Here is a 16,269-nt window from a genome sequence, read left to right as displayed (position 1 = left end):
ATAGATAATATAATAATTATTGATTATCATATTATATTACGAGTATAAAATAATATAAATAAACAAAAAACTAACAAATGTAAACGAATAAGTAATTGTTTAAATAGTAATTTATTGAAAAACACAATCTAATAAAAAAAAAAAAAAATTAAAAATGTTGTTACAAAAATTACGAACCTATAAACCAATAAGCTGAGTGCTTTTAGTGAAGATGACCCTATATACGGTTATCACGAACAAACATTATATTTTAATTATAATTCTTATGTGATAATAGTTGGTCGAGTTAATGTTATCGCGAAATTATATTTTATAAATTATAGAGCTAAGTACCTACTTTTACCAGTAAAAAATATACGATTGCATACAATGTGTTATCAACGGTAACTTTTAAATATTCTGAAATGAATTTTATTTTTGTGCGTTTACTGGTAAGTCATAATGACGTACATTGTTCGTATATATACTATACTTTCTATACTATTATCTTCTAATTATTTTAGATGACACTAGAAACGAATAATACAACTATAATCATATTACTAATCGCTTCCAAATGTTTTATACTTTTACATTTGTTGATCATAAAATCGTACTCAAAATAAATTGATGGTGGTTGGGTTAGCCTTCCTCTAGATAAGGCATGGGCTGATCAGTATTTTTGTTTGTGTATTTTTTTGAAGCTAACAAAAACATGTTAATAGGTACTAATTTCAGATCAATTTGTTTTAAAAATTTTATAGATATAAATTTGACAATGTTAGAACTTTTTTTGGATGCAATTATGTAAACCCCAGAAAGGTAAATCATTGTTATCATGATCAGGTCTCTAACTAGGTAAAAAATAATTAACTCACATTTTTGGTATGTACAAAAAAAAAATATATTTTTTATAGTAAAAATAATTTACAATATAAACTTAACACTAAAATGGAAATAAGGCACTTAAAAAATAATACAATATGCCTTTGTACAGACAGGAGCATTATAAATTACATATAATTCAACAAAACGTTTAAAAATATTTAAACTTTTATCCCTGTGGCGGTTTTCAAATGAGCAATTTCAAAAAGTCGATAGTCATAGCCTAATAATCTATATTTACTTAAGTAGGTAACATTATTTTAGAAAAGTAAAAAATTCGTTATAAAAATACCTTAAAAAAATATTTGCTAAATATAATGGGTACAAAAGTAATTAAAATTTCATTGATATAAAAAAAATTACGAAAATAATAAAATAATAGTTTTATAATTTAGCAATATAATATACGGTAAATTTAGATGATATTCATATTATGAATATTATTAAAGGTACGTTTTCTCTGCAGCGTCTAGACGTGGAGTTTAGCTGTTTTAGCTGTTTCACTGTTTGCCGCTGCGGAGAAAAGGCACCTTCAAAGATAATGATAAAAAAAAAGAGAAAAAAGTGTACCTAATCGTAATCAACTTAAAAGCGTAATGACTAGACTTTAAAATGTACAAACAAAAGTTAACAAAAACATAATAAATATTATGAAGTCATATATAAAAAAAAAAAAAATGAATGTTGAAATTCGAATAAAACAATTCGTAATCATTACAGTATTTGACCACCTTAATTATAATAATCTGTTGTAAAGTGGCAATAACACGTTTAGAAGAAAATTTACCGTGACAAAAACAAAATATCATTGTCTAATAATAATAATAATAATAATAATAATAATAATAATGATAATAATAATAATAATAATGAAGTTATTAATAATAATAATGATGTTATTAATAATAATAAAAGAAACAAATAGGCTAGATACTCTCGTCATTTACGATTGATTTAAGCCAGTAGACAATTATTTTTAACTTTAATAATACACGATGAATGAAAATTTTTAATGAAAATTAGCACGAAATTTTCCATGTCAATTTTGATGATCAGTCAATAGTTGGGTGTAGAAATTGGGAGGCATGCGAAATTGAAGCTCGCCAGGTTCGATCTTGTACTGTATGTCGGAGAACAGATTGATGTCGGCCGTCGTTAGCAATTGATGATGTTCTGGTTCAGGCTATTAACAAACAATATGAATAACACGGTTTTATTAAAATATTATACAATTATACTATCATAATGCATATGAACTTAAAAATGGGAATATCCAAATAAAGGGGAAACCATTTGGTTATTATTGGTATAGTCGGTGCAATATAATAAAGATACTCACGTGATTATTATGTAGTGGACTCTGGCTCTGCAATGATAGAACACCTTGCAATTGGTTAATGTATTCAATGGCCATTTGTAGAGTCTTAACTTTGCTCATCCTCTTACTTCTGTAAAAAGCAAACAAACACATTATAGTTTTTGTGTATAGTGTTTTTCTAGGTTTTTACAATTTCTACAGTATATAAAACGGTGCAGAAACCACTATCATGTATTAATTATCAAACACGTGTATGTGTATGTGTGTATGTGTGTGTGTGTTGTACGCGCTAGTGTATAGAGTGTGCACACATTTTCCCGTTTTTGACCCCGAAAAGTGATTTGCCGCTCCGAACCTGCACTGAACGGTATATATGGCTGCAGAGCAGACGGATTGTATGTAGGTGCTACGCGAGACGACGCTCTGATGCACAGGAAGTTCTTAACGAGGGTATTACGGAAACAACATCTGTGGCGGCAGCAGCGACGACGATGACGACTCGCGAGCACACAAATGGGCCGAGACGCGTGCAATATTGGCGACATGTGACTTAAATTATATTTATTATTATATTAGGGTTTTTATGATAATTTATTATATTATACACTTTCTAGACGTGTACGACTAGACAGACGTACTTGATTATCGCACGTGCAACCCTGCAGGAGATGATATTATAATAACAATAATTATGCTTATATAGAAATCCCGAAAATCTAAAAAAGTTGAATAAATCTCCAATTCGCGAATAACATTTTTTTGTGGATAAGGTAAGCACATCTGCAGATGAAACTTCCATATCATATGTATAAGCAAACATTCGCAGAGAAATCGAGACGATTAAATAAAGAAAAAATTGTTCGTGTGGATTGTAAGTGTGCACGCAAGAACTTCAGTGGTCGTGATGGTGGTATATTATGCGTTTCTGCGCGTAATCGTATTCGTACATTATATAGTATAACAATTTCAGAATCCGCGCGTGGCATCAGACGCCAGACGACGGAAAACGCGTGTACACAGCAGTTATTAAAACAAAAATCGAGCCAGGCACGCGCCGGACGCGCGCATCGTTTAAACTTGAGTATATACCTATATATTACATGATACCTATAATACATACATACATATTATATACATTAAAACTATACGGACGTCGTAAAGTAGGTGCGATCGCCAATAATAATTGACTGGTGTCGGCGGTCCAGAAGCACCTGTTGTTTTTTTTTTTATCCAATTCTTTCATTGGTGGCACACGACTACTAAGTGTAAAAAATAAAACCAGTTTGCCGAAAAATAAGACAGCGGCGCCGGCGAAGGGGCGGCACGGAGGGAGAGTGAAAAGCTGGTCAAAATATTATAATAATATGTACATTCGTCGCCGTATGTACCGGTTCCACCCGAAATGTTTTTTAATCTCTTCCTCTTATAGCCGGCGCGCGTCTCATGTACATAATATATAGGTATATAATATAATATTGATGAGACGTGTGTATGTGCAGTGTAATATTATTATTAATAACGGGGACCAGCGGCGGAGGAGTAGACAATTCGGTCGTTGTTCATAATGTATATTACACACGGGAGGACTAGGACAAGGAAGAAGGAACGAGTCGAACGGCTACCGACGACGAAGACGGCGACGACGACCGCGTCTTGTTGCAGGTGCTTTTTTTGGATTTTTTTTGTTTTTATTTTTTTTGGGCGGCTCGTGCCACGGGACACGCCACCGCATCACCTGTCCAGTCGTCGTATATAGTTTGACCTCAAGTGCCGCCGGAGAAGACGTTATTACTTATACCTATTTGTATAAAATTGCCGCCGCCTCACGCTAACACTAATTATTACGACCAGTTTTTATTATTATTATTCCGTTTTATTATCGGTGGCGGTCCGGTGGTTCTTTTTTTATATTATATTTTTATTTTACGAATTACGCATAAATGTATTATATTATATATTATAATTTTATCTCTCCTTCGTTTTTTTTTTAATACACCGTTGACAGTAGGTGAGAGAACTTTTCAGCAGTTCGATCGAATGTCTTTCACCGGGTGCAACAAAGTCATTAAAGTTGTCAATAATAAATCAAAGACTGCTAATAATTATTGACATTCGTATCATGAAATTTCTCTGGTTCACGGTGTATTATTAAGCTATATGTTATTCATAAAGATATGCTAGGTCTGTATAAAGTCTTATGATAATTTATATTACACACACACATCTTATAGGTAGGTATATTTTAAGACGACGCCGTGTTAAGCTTAAGTGGATGTAATATATGTTAATACAATAATATGCGTAAATATACAGTTTTTCGGTCGTTAAACATTACACTACTCCGGATATCCACCATTTCTACATACCCACCGTGTGTAGTGATAATCGTACCGAAAGAAAATCGTTTGTTTTATACCTAACCAAACGGACTTCCGAGAATTTCCGAGATAATATGTGGTCGGGACCGTGGTGCAGGGTTTGTTTTTTGTAACACCACGATATACACTACATGCGACCGTGAAAGGATTTTACAGCCCCGGTGCAGAGCATACAATATAATGTAATATAATCTAAAAATACGTTTAAACGTCCGTGAACAATCGGAAGGGAAGATTTAATTTTTTAAACAAACATTTCGGTTCATGAACAGTGCACGGACGGGGGTTAACGACGGTGATTAGGAGGGCCTTGAAAATAAAAATGAGATATTATAACATGTATAAAGACTACACATTATACCATATTCTATTATGGTTTAGATACACGCGAGACATACACGAGAGGATGCATGTGACAATATTATGTTTAGGATGTTTAGGTATAGGTACTATTTACCAGCTATTGAATTTTATACGGCCTGCCGTTAAATGACTTTCAAGTACTTGACAACTACTGTCATAGAAAATAAATTTGTTGTTATGTCACGTATCGAAGAAGAGTAATCTGGTAACTATTAAAATGTTGTTATTGCTTACATACCTATCGAACTCGACGGAATCAAAAAAATAAATATTCGATTTTATCACATATAAGCATCAAAATTCAAGAATAAATTTTGTAGCGTCGCACATTTAAAATAATAATTTATACGCTTAACAATATATTTGGTTTTGTTTGTGTAATAAACTTTTAAACATAAACTGTCAGTTACATAACCTGAACGTTATATAAAATATCTAGTTGATTATTATCATTTATAATATTTGGCAATGTTCGGCATACAATGAGATTACGATCCACTGAGTTCAGAATTATATTAAAAATACTCCTAAAATAATTTTCTTTATTAGATCAATGAGTTTTACTACCGTATATATACGAGTTATCCTAAATGGCTATACGTACATAAAGATATGGTACTAAACTAATATGCGCTTGCAGTATATACCTATATATTGTCTATATTTATTATATGATGTTATTTTGTTAAAACTTATACCTATTACACCATTCCATCGGTCTATTAAGACTATTAAAACATACTGAGATTATTTTTTAGTATTTAAAGCATTACTTTTTTTCCAGTAAAAATTTTGTCATTGTGTTGTGCAGTGAATAAAGTCGGTTTCGAAAAAGAAAATTTGTCAATCAGAGCCAATTAATTTACCAGATCTTCCAATTAGTTCGCGATAAGTATATGTCATAATAGTAATGCATGTCTTTCCTATAATAATATACATAATGGTATAGCACTCACTTGTTTTCTTCTAAAGGAACGACTTTCCGGAGTCTGGCGAATGCCCAGTTGACAGCCTGTACTCGGCGTCTCTCGCGTGCGTTCCGTCTAGCCACCACTTGGGCAGGTTTTTGTCCGGCCGGCGTGTCTTTGGATCGACCGCCCTGCTTGGCTTTGGACGAACCGGCTTTCTGGCCACCCCCAGTAGAAGTGGACAACAACGACGAAGGTCCGGGCGACGAGCTAGTCGTGCTGCAAATAATCGTATTTTGACTGTCCGAGTCCGATAGCCATTCTTCCTTATGACTGTGAGCGAACGCTTCTGAAAGTAGAAATAACGCATTATTTTCAGGTCTAAGGACTAAGGATAACGACGAAAATAGCCAGAGAATAATGACGTACAAAATATAAATATATACAAATATATAAAATAATAATTATATGTATATAATACGTGTGTGTGAGTGCCTTGTTTAGTGTCTTGTTGTAATTTGTAATGCGAAGCAGATAATAAAAATACAATAATGTACCTATGTAATTCAGTTAAAAAAAAACCAGAAGAGAAAAAACCAAATTTGAAGAGCTCACGCGCGAGCGATAAGAACCATTGTCGTTTGGTATAATATGTATTTATATATAGTATATACTTATCTCTCTCGTTTTGTGTGCGCGCGGCTTATAATAGAGCGGTGCGATGTACGCGTATTTGCATACAAACCGACCGATTAAGTGTATATTATTATTATTATGGTTGTTGTTGTTGTTGTTGTTGTGTACATATTTTATAATATGATATATATATAATTTATAGCCATCGTTCCATTAGGCAATCGCTTTTCTCATCCCCACCCCCGCCAAACACTTATAACTAACCCACCGTCATCCGCAAGAGAACCGACCATGCACTGTGTATTTGGATTTTTACTTTTTTAGGTTTTAAAACGGGGCGAGTCGTCATCGGTGGTTATTTAGTCCGTACGGGGAAAAAAACCGGAAACGCTAACACGGCCCTTCTCCGTGTATTGCCGTCAAACAATAGGCACACTCAACGTCGAGTTTTCGTTTTATTATTATTAAAATTATTTTATTCCATTGAAACGGTGCCCGAGCTCTAAGTGATATAAGCACTACATCTGACATCAGTTAAAAAATTTTAAATAAAAAAAATTCCCTAATAATATACATTACATATTATTATAACGATATAGACACATAATATTATTATTTATTAATATGCGACGGCGAGGCGGCGACGGCGCACGTTATTACGCGGACGAAGACGATGTTCGGACGCGCAACCGTTCGCGCCAGCGAACAGTTTAATTTTCGACAAAAACTGGTTCTGGTTATAATCGACAGATATTATCGTCGTTGTATTATACTCATTAATATTGATAGCCAATAGGTATAATACAGTATGTATTATTATTTATTATTAATTATTATTATTATATATATACCTATATGACGTATAGTGGAGGAATAAATACTTAATAATAATAGTTAGTAATTTATCTAATGTTGTCGGTTGAAATCACCGCGATAAGAATACGGACGATACACAATAATATTATGCTAATATAATATATAGGGGTGATTTGCATATTATTATCATGTTATATATATATACGGGTAGTAAATCGCGTTTCGAAACTCACCCCGTTGTTGACTAGAAGAATCAGTCGATGACGGTGGACTTGAAGCCTCCATAATACGTGCGAAATACACGACTTGCAGCGATATTTATAAGTTTATAACACCTAAATACGCGCCGAGAAAAGCGTCTTTCGCTGTTGTTTTTACACGACCGAGCGCACGAAAACGAACTAGGTAAACGTACCGGCGGACAATATGGTGGCCGGTACGAAACTGGATCGGGTACGCACGGCGAATAGGTATTTGGGCTCCGAAGAATTTCGAGATCGCATTTTATCGTACGAACATCGCAGGTATACAATATAGGTATAACCTTTTGTGTTTTAAACCAGTTTTTTTCTTTTTTTTTGTACTCTCCACCACCGTGGCACCGTCGATGCACACACAAACGGGGATGTTGTGCTATGCAAAGCCGCCTAAAGGTCTGGGCGGCGCACAATGGAGAGAGGGCCTGTAGGGTTGTATGTGTGTGTGTGTGTGTGTTGCATAGTGTGTGCGTGTTTGTGCGTATATGTGTGTGCGTGCGGGTTTGTGTATTTGCCTGTGTGTGTGCGTCGCCAAGAGTTTGCCACAGGGATTCCGACCCTATACACAAAGAACGTCGGTTAAGTACACGGTATTTCGTCGTGTATTTATGCTCGCCGTATATTATATAATAAATATTATGCACATCAAAGGGGGGCAAATGCTACAAATTTTTTTTTTTTTTTCAAACGCGTCGGGGCACCCTTCGTCCAAGGGAATTCGTGATGTGCACGCCGGGAGGGGTAAAAGAGAGACGTGCGGACAATAGACGCACAAACGACCGAGCACCCCGATTACGTAAGACCGCGCGTTGTATTATACTATACCGCCTATATACCTGCACTACCGGAGTTACACGTTCGCGTCCACTATTATGTTCCGTAGACAATCTTTTTTTTCTTTGGTGGACCTCACGTGGTTCTATAACGCGATAGTACATTTACGTATGTCCAGAATAAAATAATTTATTATTTTGTGAAAAAAAAAAAATAAACAATCGGGTCAAACCGTCGGAAATCGAATTTATGTGCTTAAATGTACATTGTGCACTATATAATACACCTATATGTATAATATGTATGGAAGTATTATCTGTGTATAATAATATAAATTGTATTAATGGATTATATATTATATGTATATAAATTATAATGTTCAACGAGATTTTTGCCCTCGCTGTGCGTATACGCATTATGTTTAGCTATATCATATTATTATAGTTACCTACATATTGTATAGCTATATATAATAAAATGATTACTTTAGGATTCATTATCTAGAAATGTATTAAAGTTATTGAAAATGTTTTTCTTTACTTTGCTAAAGTCATTAAAAATCACAATTTTTAAATAAATAAAAAAGTACTAAAACTTCTTTCCTATTTCTTTTCGTTTCATAAATAGGTATTTTAATTATTTTTTGAATGACAACATAATGTACATAATTAATTTTATGTTCTAAAGCAGGGTATATTTCTGAGAATTTATGTACAAAAAAATAAAAAATCGAATTTTTAACGAGTAATAAATTTATTCAGAGTATTTAAATTAGAATGAGTGGAGTTAAGTAGACTTGAAACACTGTGAGGTTTCATAGTACCAAAGCCATGTTTCATTGTATAGGCCAGTACACCACTAATCTTTCTTAAATATTAAAATACTTATAAGTTATAATGCTAAAACTAATTAACTTTTAGTTTAAAATTCGATTGGTATGCGTCGAAATTCTTAGGAACATATTCTGGTTTAGACATTATAAAATTAAAAATGAAAGTATGTTGTCAATCAATAATAATTAAATATTTAAAAAATAATAACGAAAAACACAAACTACTTTTCTTAGCAAACTTTATCAAAGATGACGGTTTAAAATTGAACAAAAAAATATTTTCAAAAACACTAGTATTTATCAAGACAATGCGTGCTTAGTGTCGAAATAATCACTCTTTATTTTGTATACGTAAGTTTCGGACATAAGTTGCCGTCCGTAATATAATAATAATACACGTGAGATCAATAGAAATGTAGAAAACAATATAATGCCGAGCGGGTAGACAATTTTTTTCCAAGGTAAAAAGTAGATATTATTATATAGGTACTCGCAAGCATTCATACACCTTATGTCATGGACCATATGACGTACATATATTTCAATTCCTTGGGAACAGACCGTGCGTATGTACGTATAGCCCATATGGTCTCTCTAGACTAGACGAGAACGGGAACACGACGCAAACACGCAACATATGGTGCCCAAAGACGTTAATGAAAGGCGTTCACCTTTTTTCCACCCTCTCGATCTGTCTGGTAACGGTATGGTCCAGACATTTCGCGGACTTGACGCGCACATTTGGTCAAAACATCGTAATAATATATATTATAGACAAATACATAATACAGTTAATTTTGCCGAACGATTTTCATGTATAACAAATGTGCCTATATATTATTAAATTATAATATAATATGTTGCGCGTTATGGTCGCAGACTATATTATATACGAATGAAATGCTATAAACAGAACAACAGTTGCATTGCAGTAGTGGGCGCTGCCACCTGAGCCGAAAAACTGACCAACCGTCAAATTAAATAATTTCACCCGAACCGAATTTACTTCCGGGCTGGTTATTACGTTATTGTGTCCCACGCTGTATACGGATAATCTCGATTTAATACGCGGCAACCCTGTTGGACACGTAAAGTATGTATATAGGCACTATAGAAGGGTTGCTGCCGCACTGTATATAATTACTCCGCACCTGAGCGAATTATTCGAGTTTTTCACCCCCGAGCGGTGACGAGGACTCTGCGATGTATTGTACGTGGGGAGACTAGGCAAAATGTTCACGGTCCGCGTAACACTTTAACAACTCATTTCCTAGTGTGTGAGAACCAAAACAATAAATAAAATAAAACACAAACCTCCGAGTTCCGGCGGTTGAGCTCTTGTCTCGTTATTGTGTATTATCGCTAGGCAAAACGGACAAATCTGTAACGAATTTTCGTTTCCCTCTCCCCCACTTTACATATATATATATATGCATATTTCATGATATTTTTACCACATACAGCGCGTTAATAGAATAAACATACTTAAACCACATTCATATAAATAATTAAAATATTATAATATTATATAACTGCAGTAATGTCGACCTTTACCTGCGTCAGATCCGGCGGTCCACCAGTCTTCTTGTACGTTTCCTTGGTCAACTCTGGAGCAGAATTGCATGAAGGACGGCATGGTGGATTTCAATTCTTCGCCAATGCTCATCATTGCATAGCCTTTTGTGATCAAAATCTAAAACCGAAAAAATGGAAATAAGACTTACATTAATACACTATGAGAATATAGCATACTACAAATTGACATAATAATATATGATAATATTTTGTATTGATATTCAATAATATTTTATATTATTACGGTATCGTATATTCGTATATGATAATAAATTAATACAATACTATTGTATAAGATGCTTGCGGTTTGAAGCTTTGTTTTTAGGGTCAGATATTGTTTCAACCTGCACCTCCCCGGGGCGCCATCGCCGGTTTAGTCTATTAATTATTGTCACCGTCTTCGGTCTCAATATTTGTACTGTATTGGTAAACAAAATGTTTATTATATATGCAGGAGTGCAAGTCGCATCTGCTTTTGATAAACAAAATATAAAAAAAAATCGCTTGCCTTTAACCACGCGCCTGTTGCTTTGCGCGCAAGCTGCAACGTCGCGCGTGTGCACCTAGACACATATTTATATATACGTCTATATGGTCTATATTACCCTCGTTGCTGGGTTTTACGACGGTCGTATAATCGATTTACTAGTTTTCCAATCAACCCTCAATATACGACCGTAGTTATAACCTAAACAACAATAATAATAATAATATACAACCGCGCGGCACATCTTCCCTTCCAAAACACGCTCTCAACCTATATGCAAGATCTATATAGAAGATAGGCATATAATATTAGATAAATAATATTATTGCTCTACACTCGATATATCGTGTGTGTACACTGTATATGCCTTATCGCAAACTAAACAATTTGTCGGCGAGTTCCTCGTCGAGAAATGTAGGTAAACGTCAGTTGGTTTGGAAAATAAAACCCATTAGAAACAATATAATATATATAATTGGCCGCGGCACGTTTTTAAAACAACAACTGGTTTTACAAGCTTTATTATACTAAAACGTTAATCATATAGCTTCGGATCTGTCGCCGTCGTACCGCATTTACACGTACAATATAATAAGGTGACGTATTGTTTTTCGTTAGTTCATTCATCGGAACGTACTTCGAAGATAATGTCTCACACCACTAATCGAACTCGAAATTATATAAGTATATACAAATGTATTCTAATTTCATTTTATGATAATCATATAAATATTATAATGTACGCTCGGTAACCGCGTTCGGGGTAGGTACATGTTTTTTATTCGAATGTAATTCGTCGGAATATATCATTACGATCGCGGTCGGTTGAATAACTAGCGTAGCGGCATTTTATATATACGAATGCATAATAATTTTTCCTTTTTTCGTACACTTCGACGGACCCGGGATTTGTGCGCGCCCCACGAAAACCGGTTCTCTATACACGCATTCTACAGGGGGTTGTGCCTGCGTGCGTGCGTAAAGGGCTTATTATAATGGAGGGTTGGTTAATGGTTTTGTATATACATATATTTTTTTTTTCAGTTTCATGCTCGAGTGCGATCGTACGCTGCCGCCCCGTTTCCCTCCACCACACCACTGTTTCGTCGCTCTCTTTCTGTTTTTCTACTTCGTGCACCAACGGCAGCAGCGTCACAAGTATAATACTACGGAAACCGTTTGGGGGGAAATTATTCACCGATACACTCGTGCATTATAAACGCACGCACATCAACCCTGCTTGTCTCCCATTTTGCAAGGGTGGTAGTTGTTCACGACGGGTTTATAATATTATATACTTAAACGATTTGACAATGTCACAATTCCGTTCTGACGGATTTGTCTAGGTTATATTCTATATAAAGATAGCCTAATTTTTGTAAACGGAACTGTTCGGGGCCTAAAAATCGTGTCCATTTGTTAATGCAGCAAGTTCGAGATATGACAATAGGGTTAACAATAATATTATATTATGAAAAATTATAATTTTATTTAAACGGATTGAAATTATACAAAGTGACTATACGTATAGACGATTATTCTTTTAGAAAAGAATAGCTAGTGTCCGAAATAAAAAAGAGTTAATTTTATTCTATACTCGGAAATCTGTTTAACTGTACGAGGATTGTCAAGTTCGAAGTACTGTTTAATCGAATTGCGTATTTAGAAGCTTAACCCGGTAAATTGCCTTACATTTGTTGTCGTTGTGTTTTAATGGATAGATTATCATTACAGAGTATATTATAAGTTGTTTTTTTTATATAGTAGTTACAATTAACGTCATTCGCATCGTGCACGCAGTGGATAAAAACGGACGATTACGACTACGACAACCGTAGTTGTAGAACGCCAAATAACAATGGTAATCTACATGTTTAGCATAACGACTACCTGCATAGACTTAAAAAAAAAGTGTTGACTCAAATACACACGCACGATAACCCCAAAAACCCAATATAGACAATATTATTATATACATATACGAGCATATTATATATAGGTTTACCGAATACGATTATTATTATATTATTATATATATTATTATTCATAACCGAACGTCTTACGAGTACCAGCATGAAACATGCATATTATAGTGCCTGGATCCCGTATCCTTAAAATATGTCTGCCGAAGGACATGATATATATGCGTTATTTTCACCTCGCCCGTCGCCGCCGGTTAAGTACCGGCGCGCGTGCTGCGTGTGACACACGATACCGTTGTCGCGCGTTTTCTTGGGCCAGTAATATCATCATAGGTACAAACTACATAATAATAAACAATACCTACAATAATATTATGTGACTATGTATTTTCGGCGTGCGTGTGTGTATATGCGCGTGATATATTATACGGGACGCACACGGGTAATTTACACATAAAGATAAATTGCAGCGATCTACGGCGAAATGAAATAATAATAATGAAAAAAAAAAAACAAAAACAAATATATTTATGTTAAACTACTAGACAGTGTCTTCTGTTTAGGAGCTCAACCCGCATTGTACGCGCACAAAGGAACAGCCACTTATACGCAAACACACACACTGACAGCCTACAGCGACATGACAAATTACTTGGACGATTAACGACACGTATCTATACGGATTATGGGTGCCCCCCGTGCCGCCACCGTAAAAGTTGTCACCGCGGCACGGATCGCGGTTTAATCCGAACGTGATATCGGATATATTATAATATAAATAATATTATTATTGTCGTTGACGACGAAGCGTATTGGCCAATGACTTTGGCGAGAGAAACAAGAAATCGTCTCGCACACTCGGTTTTACGACTGTGAAATATATATTATATTATAATATTATTTTATACTGCTGTATTAAAAACGAGCTCACATTGTTTGTATACACCTATATAAACGAAAAGTTTATTGATCGTATATCGAAATAAAAAGAAATTCACGTGCGGTCCCCCGGTGGCCGTGTATATAATAATAGGTGGTGCTCTCGTCGTAAACCTGGCGGAGCTGTAAATTTCGCGTTAAAATAAAATAAATTCATAATACGATACAATATGTATAATACGGGATCGTGACCGCGCATGACATTATTTATTCGCTCCCGCGTACGTGTTCGGTAGGCCCGCATTGGCCTTATATACATATATATTATATAGTTACTCTATATACGACTTTTTAAATCCGTACCCAGTAAAACGGGCACACAATATTATAATAAATAAATAATAATACAAATATTATACCGGACGCGTACGTGTGGTACCCCTTTTTTCCTCGCTAAGTGAAAGAGAGTTCCCGCCATTTGAGTATACCAGTTATTACTTACTCCACCGGATACGCCGCGTAAAAACAACCCGTGCGAAGCGGAAACAGAAAAATTGCTTTTCGATGTATTTCTCTCCATCACCCCCCTCCCATTTAAGCATTCATACTGAGCGATTTAATTTACAATAACAAAATGTAGCGACAAAGTAAGTAGAATTAACCACGGCCGAAGGGCAAATCAGCCCCGAGAAAACGATGACGAGGGGAGAGGTCGGAGTGAGTGATTTATAATTGTTCGACTGTCAGAAATTCAAAAACCATGTACAGAGAACAGACACATTTATTGAACGTATACTTTTATTATATACGTTATACATGTATAGCAAACTTTTAGTACGTAGAAAATGAATAAAAGTATGTAATATATAACTACATTAAAATATCTTATAAAATAAACTTAAAAAATTTTTGTAAAATACTTTTTTAATTGTAAAGTCTTGTAGTATTGAATAACTACAATACAAAAATAGTGAAACATAATATATTTTTTAACAACAGGGGGGATTACATTTGACTTGGTTGATACCCTTGGTTCCCAAAGTAACCGTATAAAAGAGGTAAATACCTGTGGTTTAACAGACTTAAAAAAATTCAAATTGACTGTTATGAATACGGATTTGAAATATAAATCTATTATAATTGTTTTTGTAAAAGTTTAAAAATTAGCGTTTGTCTACAATTAAAATTAACTAAAGTCGTGTAAAATAAATATATAAAAATATTAAATAATTTGTCGATACTTATAAGATATTAATTTAATTTTAACGCAAATTAATATATTTATTTAACGGAACTTATAATCTCCCTCGGTTGAAGAACTTATCGAAACGAATATAAAAGCAGGTACGTGTAATATTATTACGTAAACATTTTCGATTTTCAAGTGAACTTTTTAGTGATACTACTAGAATCGGAAATAATATCGACTAATCGTGCGTATATAAATAAATAATACTATAAGTAATAATAATAAAAGAGTGAAAAAAACGTAAAAAAAATAAAAAAAAAAAAAATAAAAAACTAATAATAATAATTACAAAGAAATGGAAAAAAAATTACCTTTTTAAAAAAACAATCGGGCAGTGCGGCAACAAAGTTGCACGGTTATAATATCGGCGACGGGAGAACTCCTGCAGCAGCAGCAGCTGAAGCCGGCTGATCGGATGTATAGAAGTGAACAACGATGATAATATTACAATAATATTATGATGTGGCGGCGTGTGTGGATGTGCAGCTTGGCCGTGTGTGTATATGGGTAAGCTGGGAAGCGAGCGTCGTGTACGTGTGCGGTTCGAAACGCGACTGATCGTGTTCAGGGGTTGCGGCGCCGATGTCGCCGCGAAGTATCGTACGCTCTGTTCGACGGGACGGCGGCGGCGATAGAGAGAGACGACACGCCGACGGGGGTGAGCCCCGCGCGCTGCAGTTCGCCGTCTATATAATATCACTATATACACATACGCACGTATATATATATATATATGCATAATAGCAGCGTTATACATATATATATACAGGAGAACAGAGCGCGGCGGCGGCTCTTGTCATCCCCACTGCCGCTCCGACGCCGCCGGTGGCTCGCGCGCGCGCGCGCCCGACCGGACACCTGGAAACGCGGCGCGCGGCGAGCATATACACCGAAGGCACGCGCCATCCCCACCGTCGGGTGGTGGCGGCGGCAAAGAATGGTACCCACGAAATAATAATAATAATAAAAAAAAAAAAACAACGACCCAAGAGACGAGTATTTATTACACGC

General features: G+C 35.0%; 1 protein-coding gene across 2 annotated transcripts; it reads right to left on the bottom strand.

Annotated features, from left to right (window-relative positions):
• Positions 1 to 858: 858 nt before the first annotated feature.
• On the bottom strand, positions 859 to 15,863 carry LOC114119222 (helix-loop-helix protein 2-like). 2 transcript variants are annotated; one of them, XM_027980718.2, is made up of 5 exons: positions 15,570 to 15,863; positions 10,701 to 10,839; positions 5,880 to 6,180; positions 2,204 to 2,312; positions 859 to 2,047 (listed from the first exon to the last, which is right to left on the bottom strand). In XM_027980718.2, exons 2-5 carry the CDS (start codon positions 10,813 to 10,815, stop codon positions 1,904 to 1,906), a joined length of 669 nt encoding a protein of 222 aa, XP_027836519.1. In that variant the 5' UTR covers positions 10,816 to 10,839; positions 15,570 to 15,863; the 3' UTR covers positions 859 to 1,903. The 2 variants fall into 2 exon arrangements, with proteins under 2 accessions (XP_027836519.1, XP_027836520.1); XM_027980719.2 differs by lacking the exons at positions 10,701 to 10,839; positions 15,570 to 15,863 and adding an exon at positions 7,517 to 7,806.
• Between the last annotated feature and the right edge of the window lie 406 nt (positions 15,864 to 16,269).

The sequence above is a fragment of the Aphis gossypii genome, chromosome 3 (genome assembly GCF_020184175.1).
Source record: "Aphis gossypii isolate Hap1 chromosome 3, ASM2018417v2, whole genome shotgun sequence".
Lineage (NCBI taxonomy): Eukaryota > Metazoa > Arthropoda > Insecta > Hemiptera > Aphididae > Aphis > Aphis gossypii.
Note: the sequence above shows the minus strand (reverse complement) of the source record. Positions and strands in the feature narration are given on the sequence as shown.

Bases quoted from the DNA above. Each gene is read 5' to 3' on its own strand.
- LOC114119222 (XM_027980718.2), bottom strand. From the start codon at position 10,815: ATGATGAGCATTGGCGAAGAATTGAAATCCACCATGCCGTCCTTCATG. The intron at 6,181-10,700 runs GTAAAGGTCGAC...TTCTACTTTCAG, and splicing joins GACCGCCGGATCTGACGCAG to AAGCGTTCGCTCACAGTCAT. The intron at 2,048-2,203 runs GTGAGTATCTTT...GTTTGTTAATAG, and splicing joins GTCCACTACATAATAATCAC to CCTGAACCAGAACATCATCA.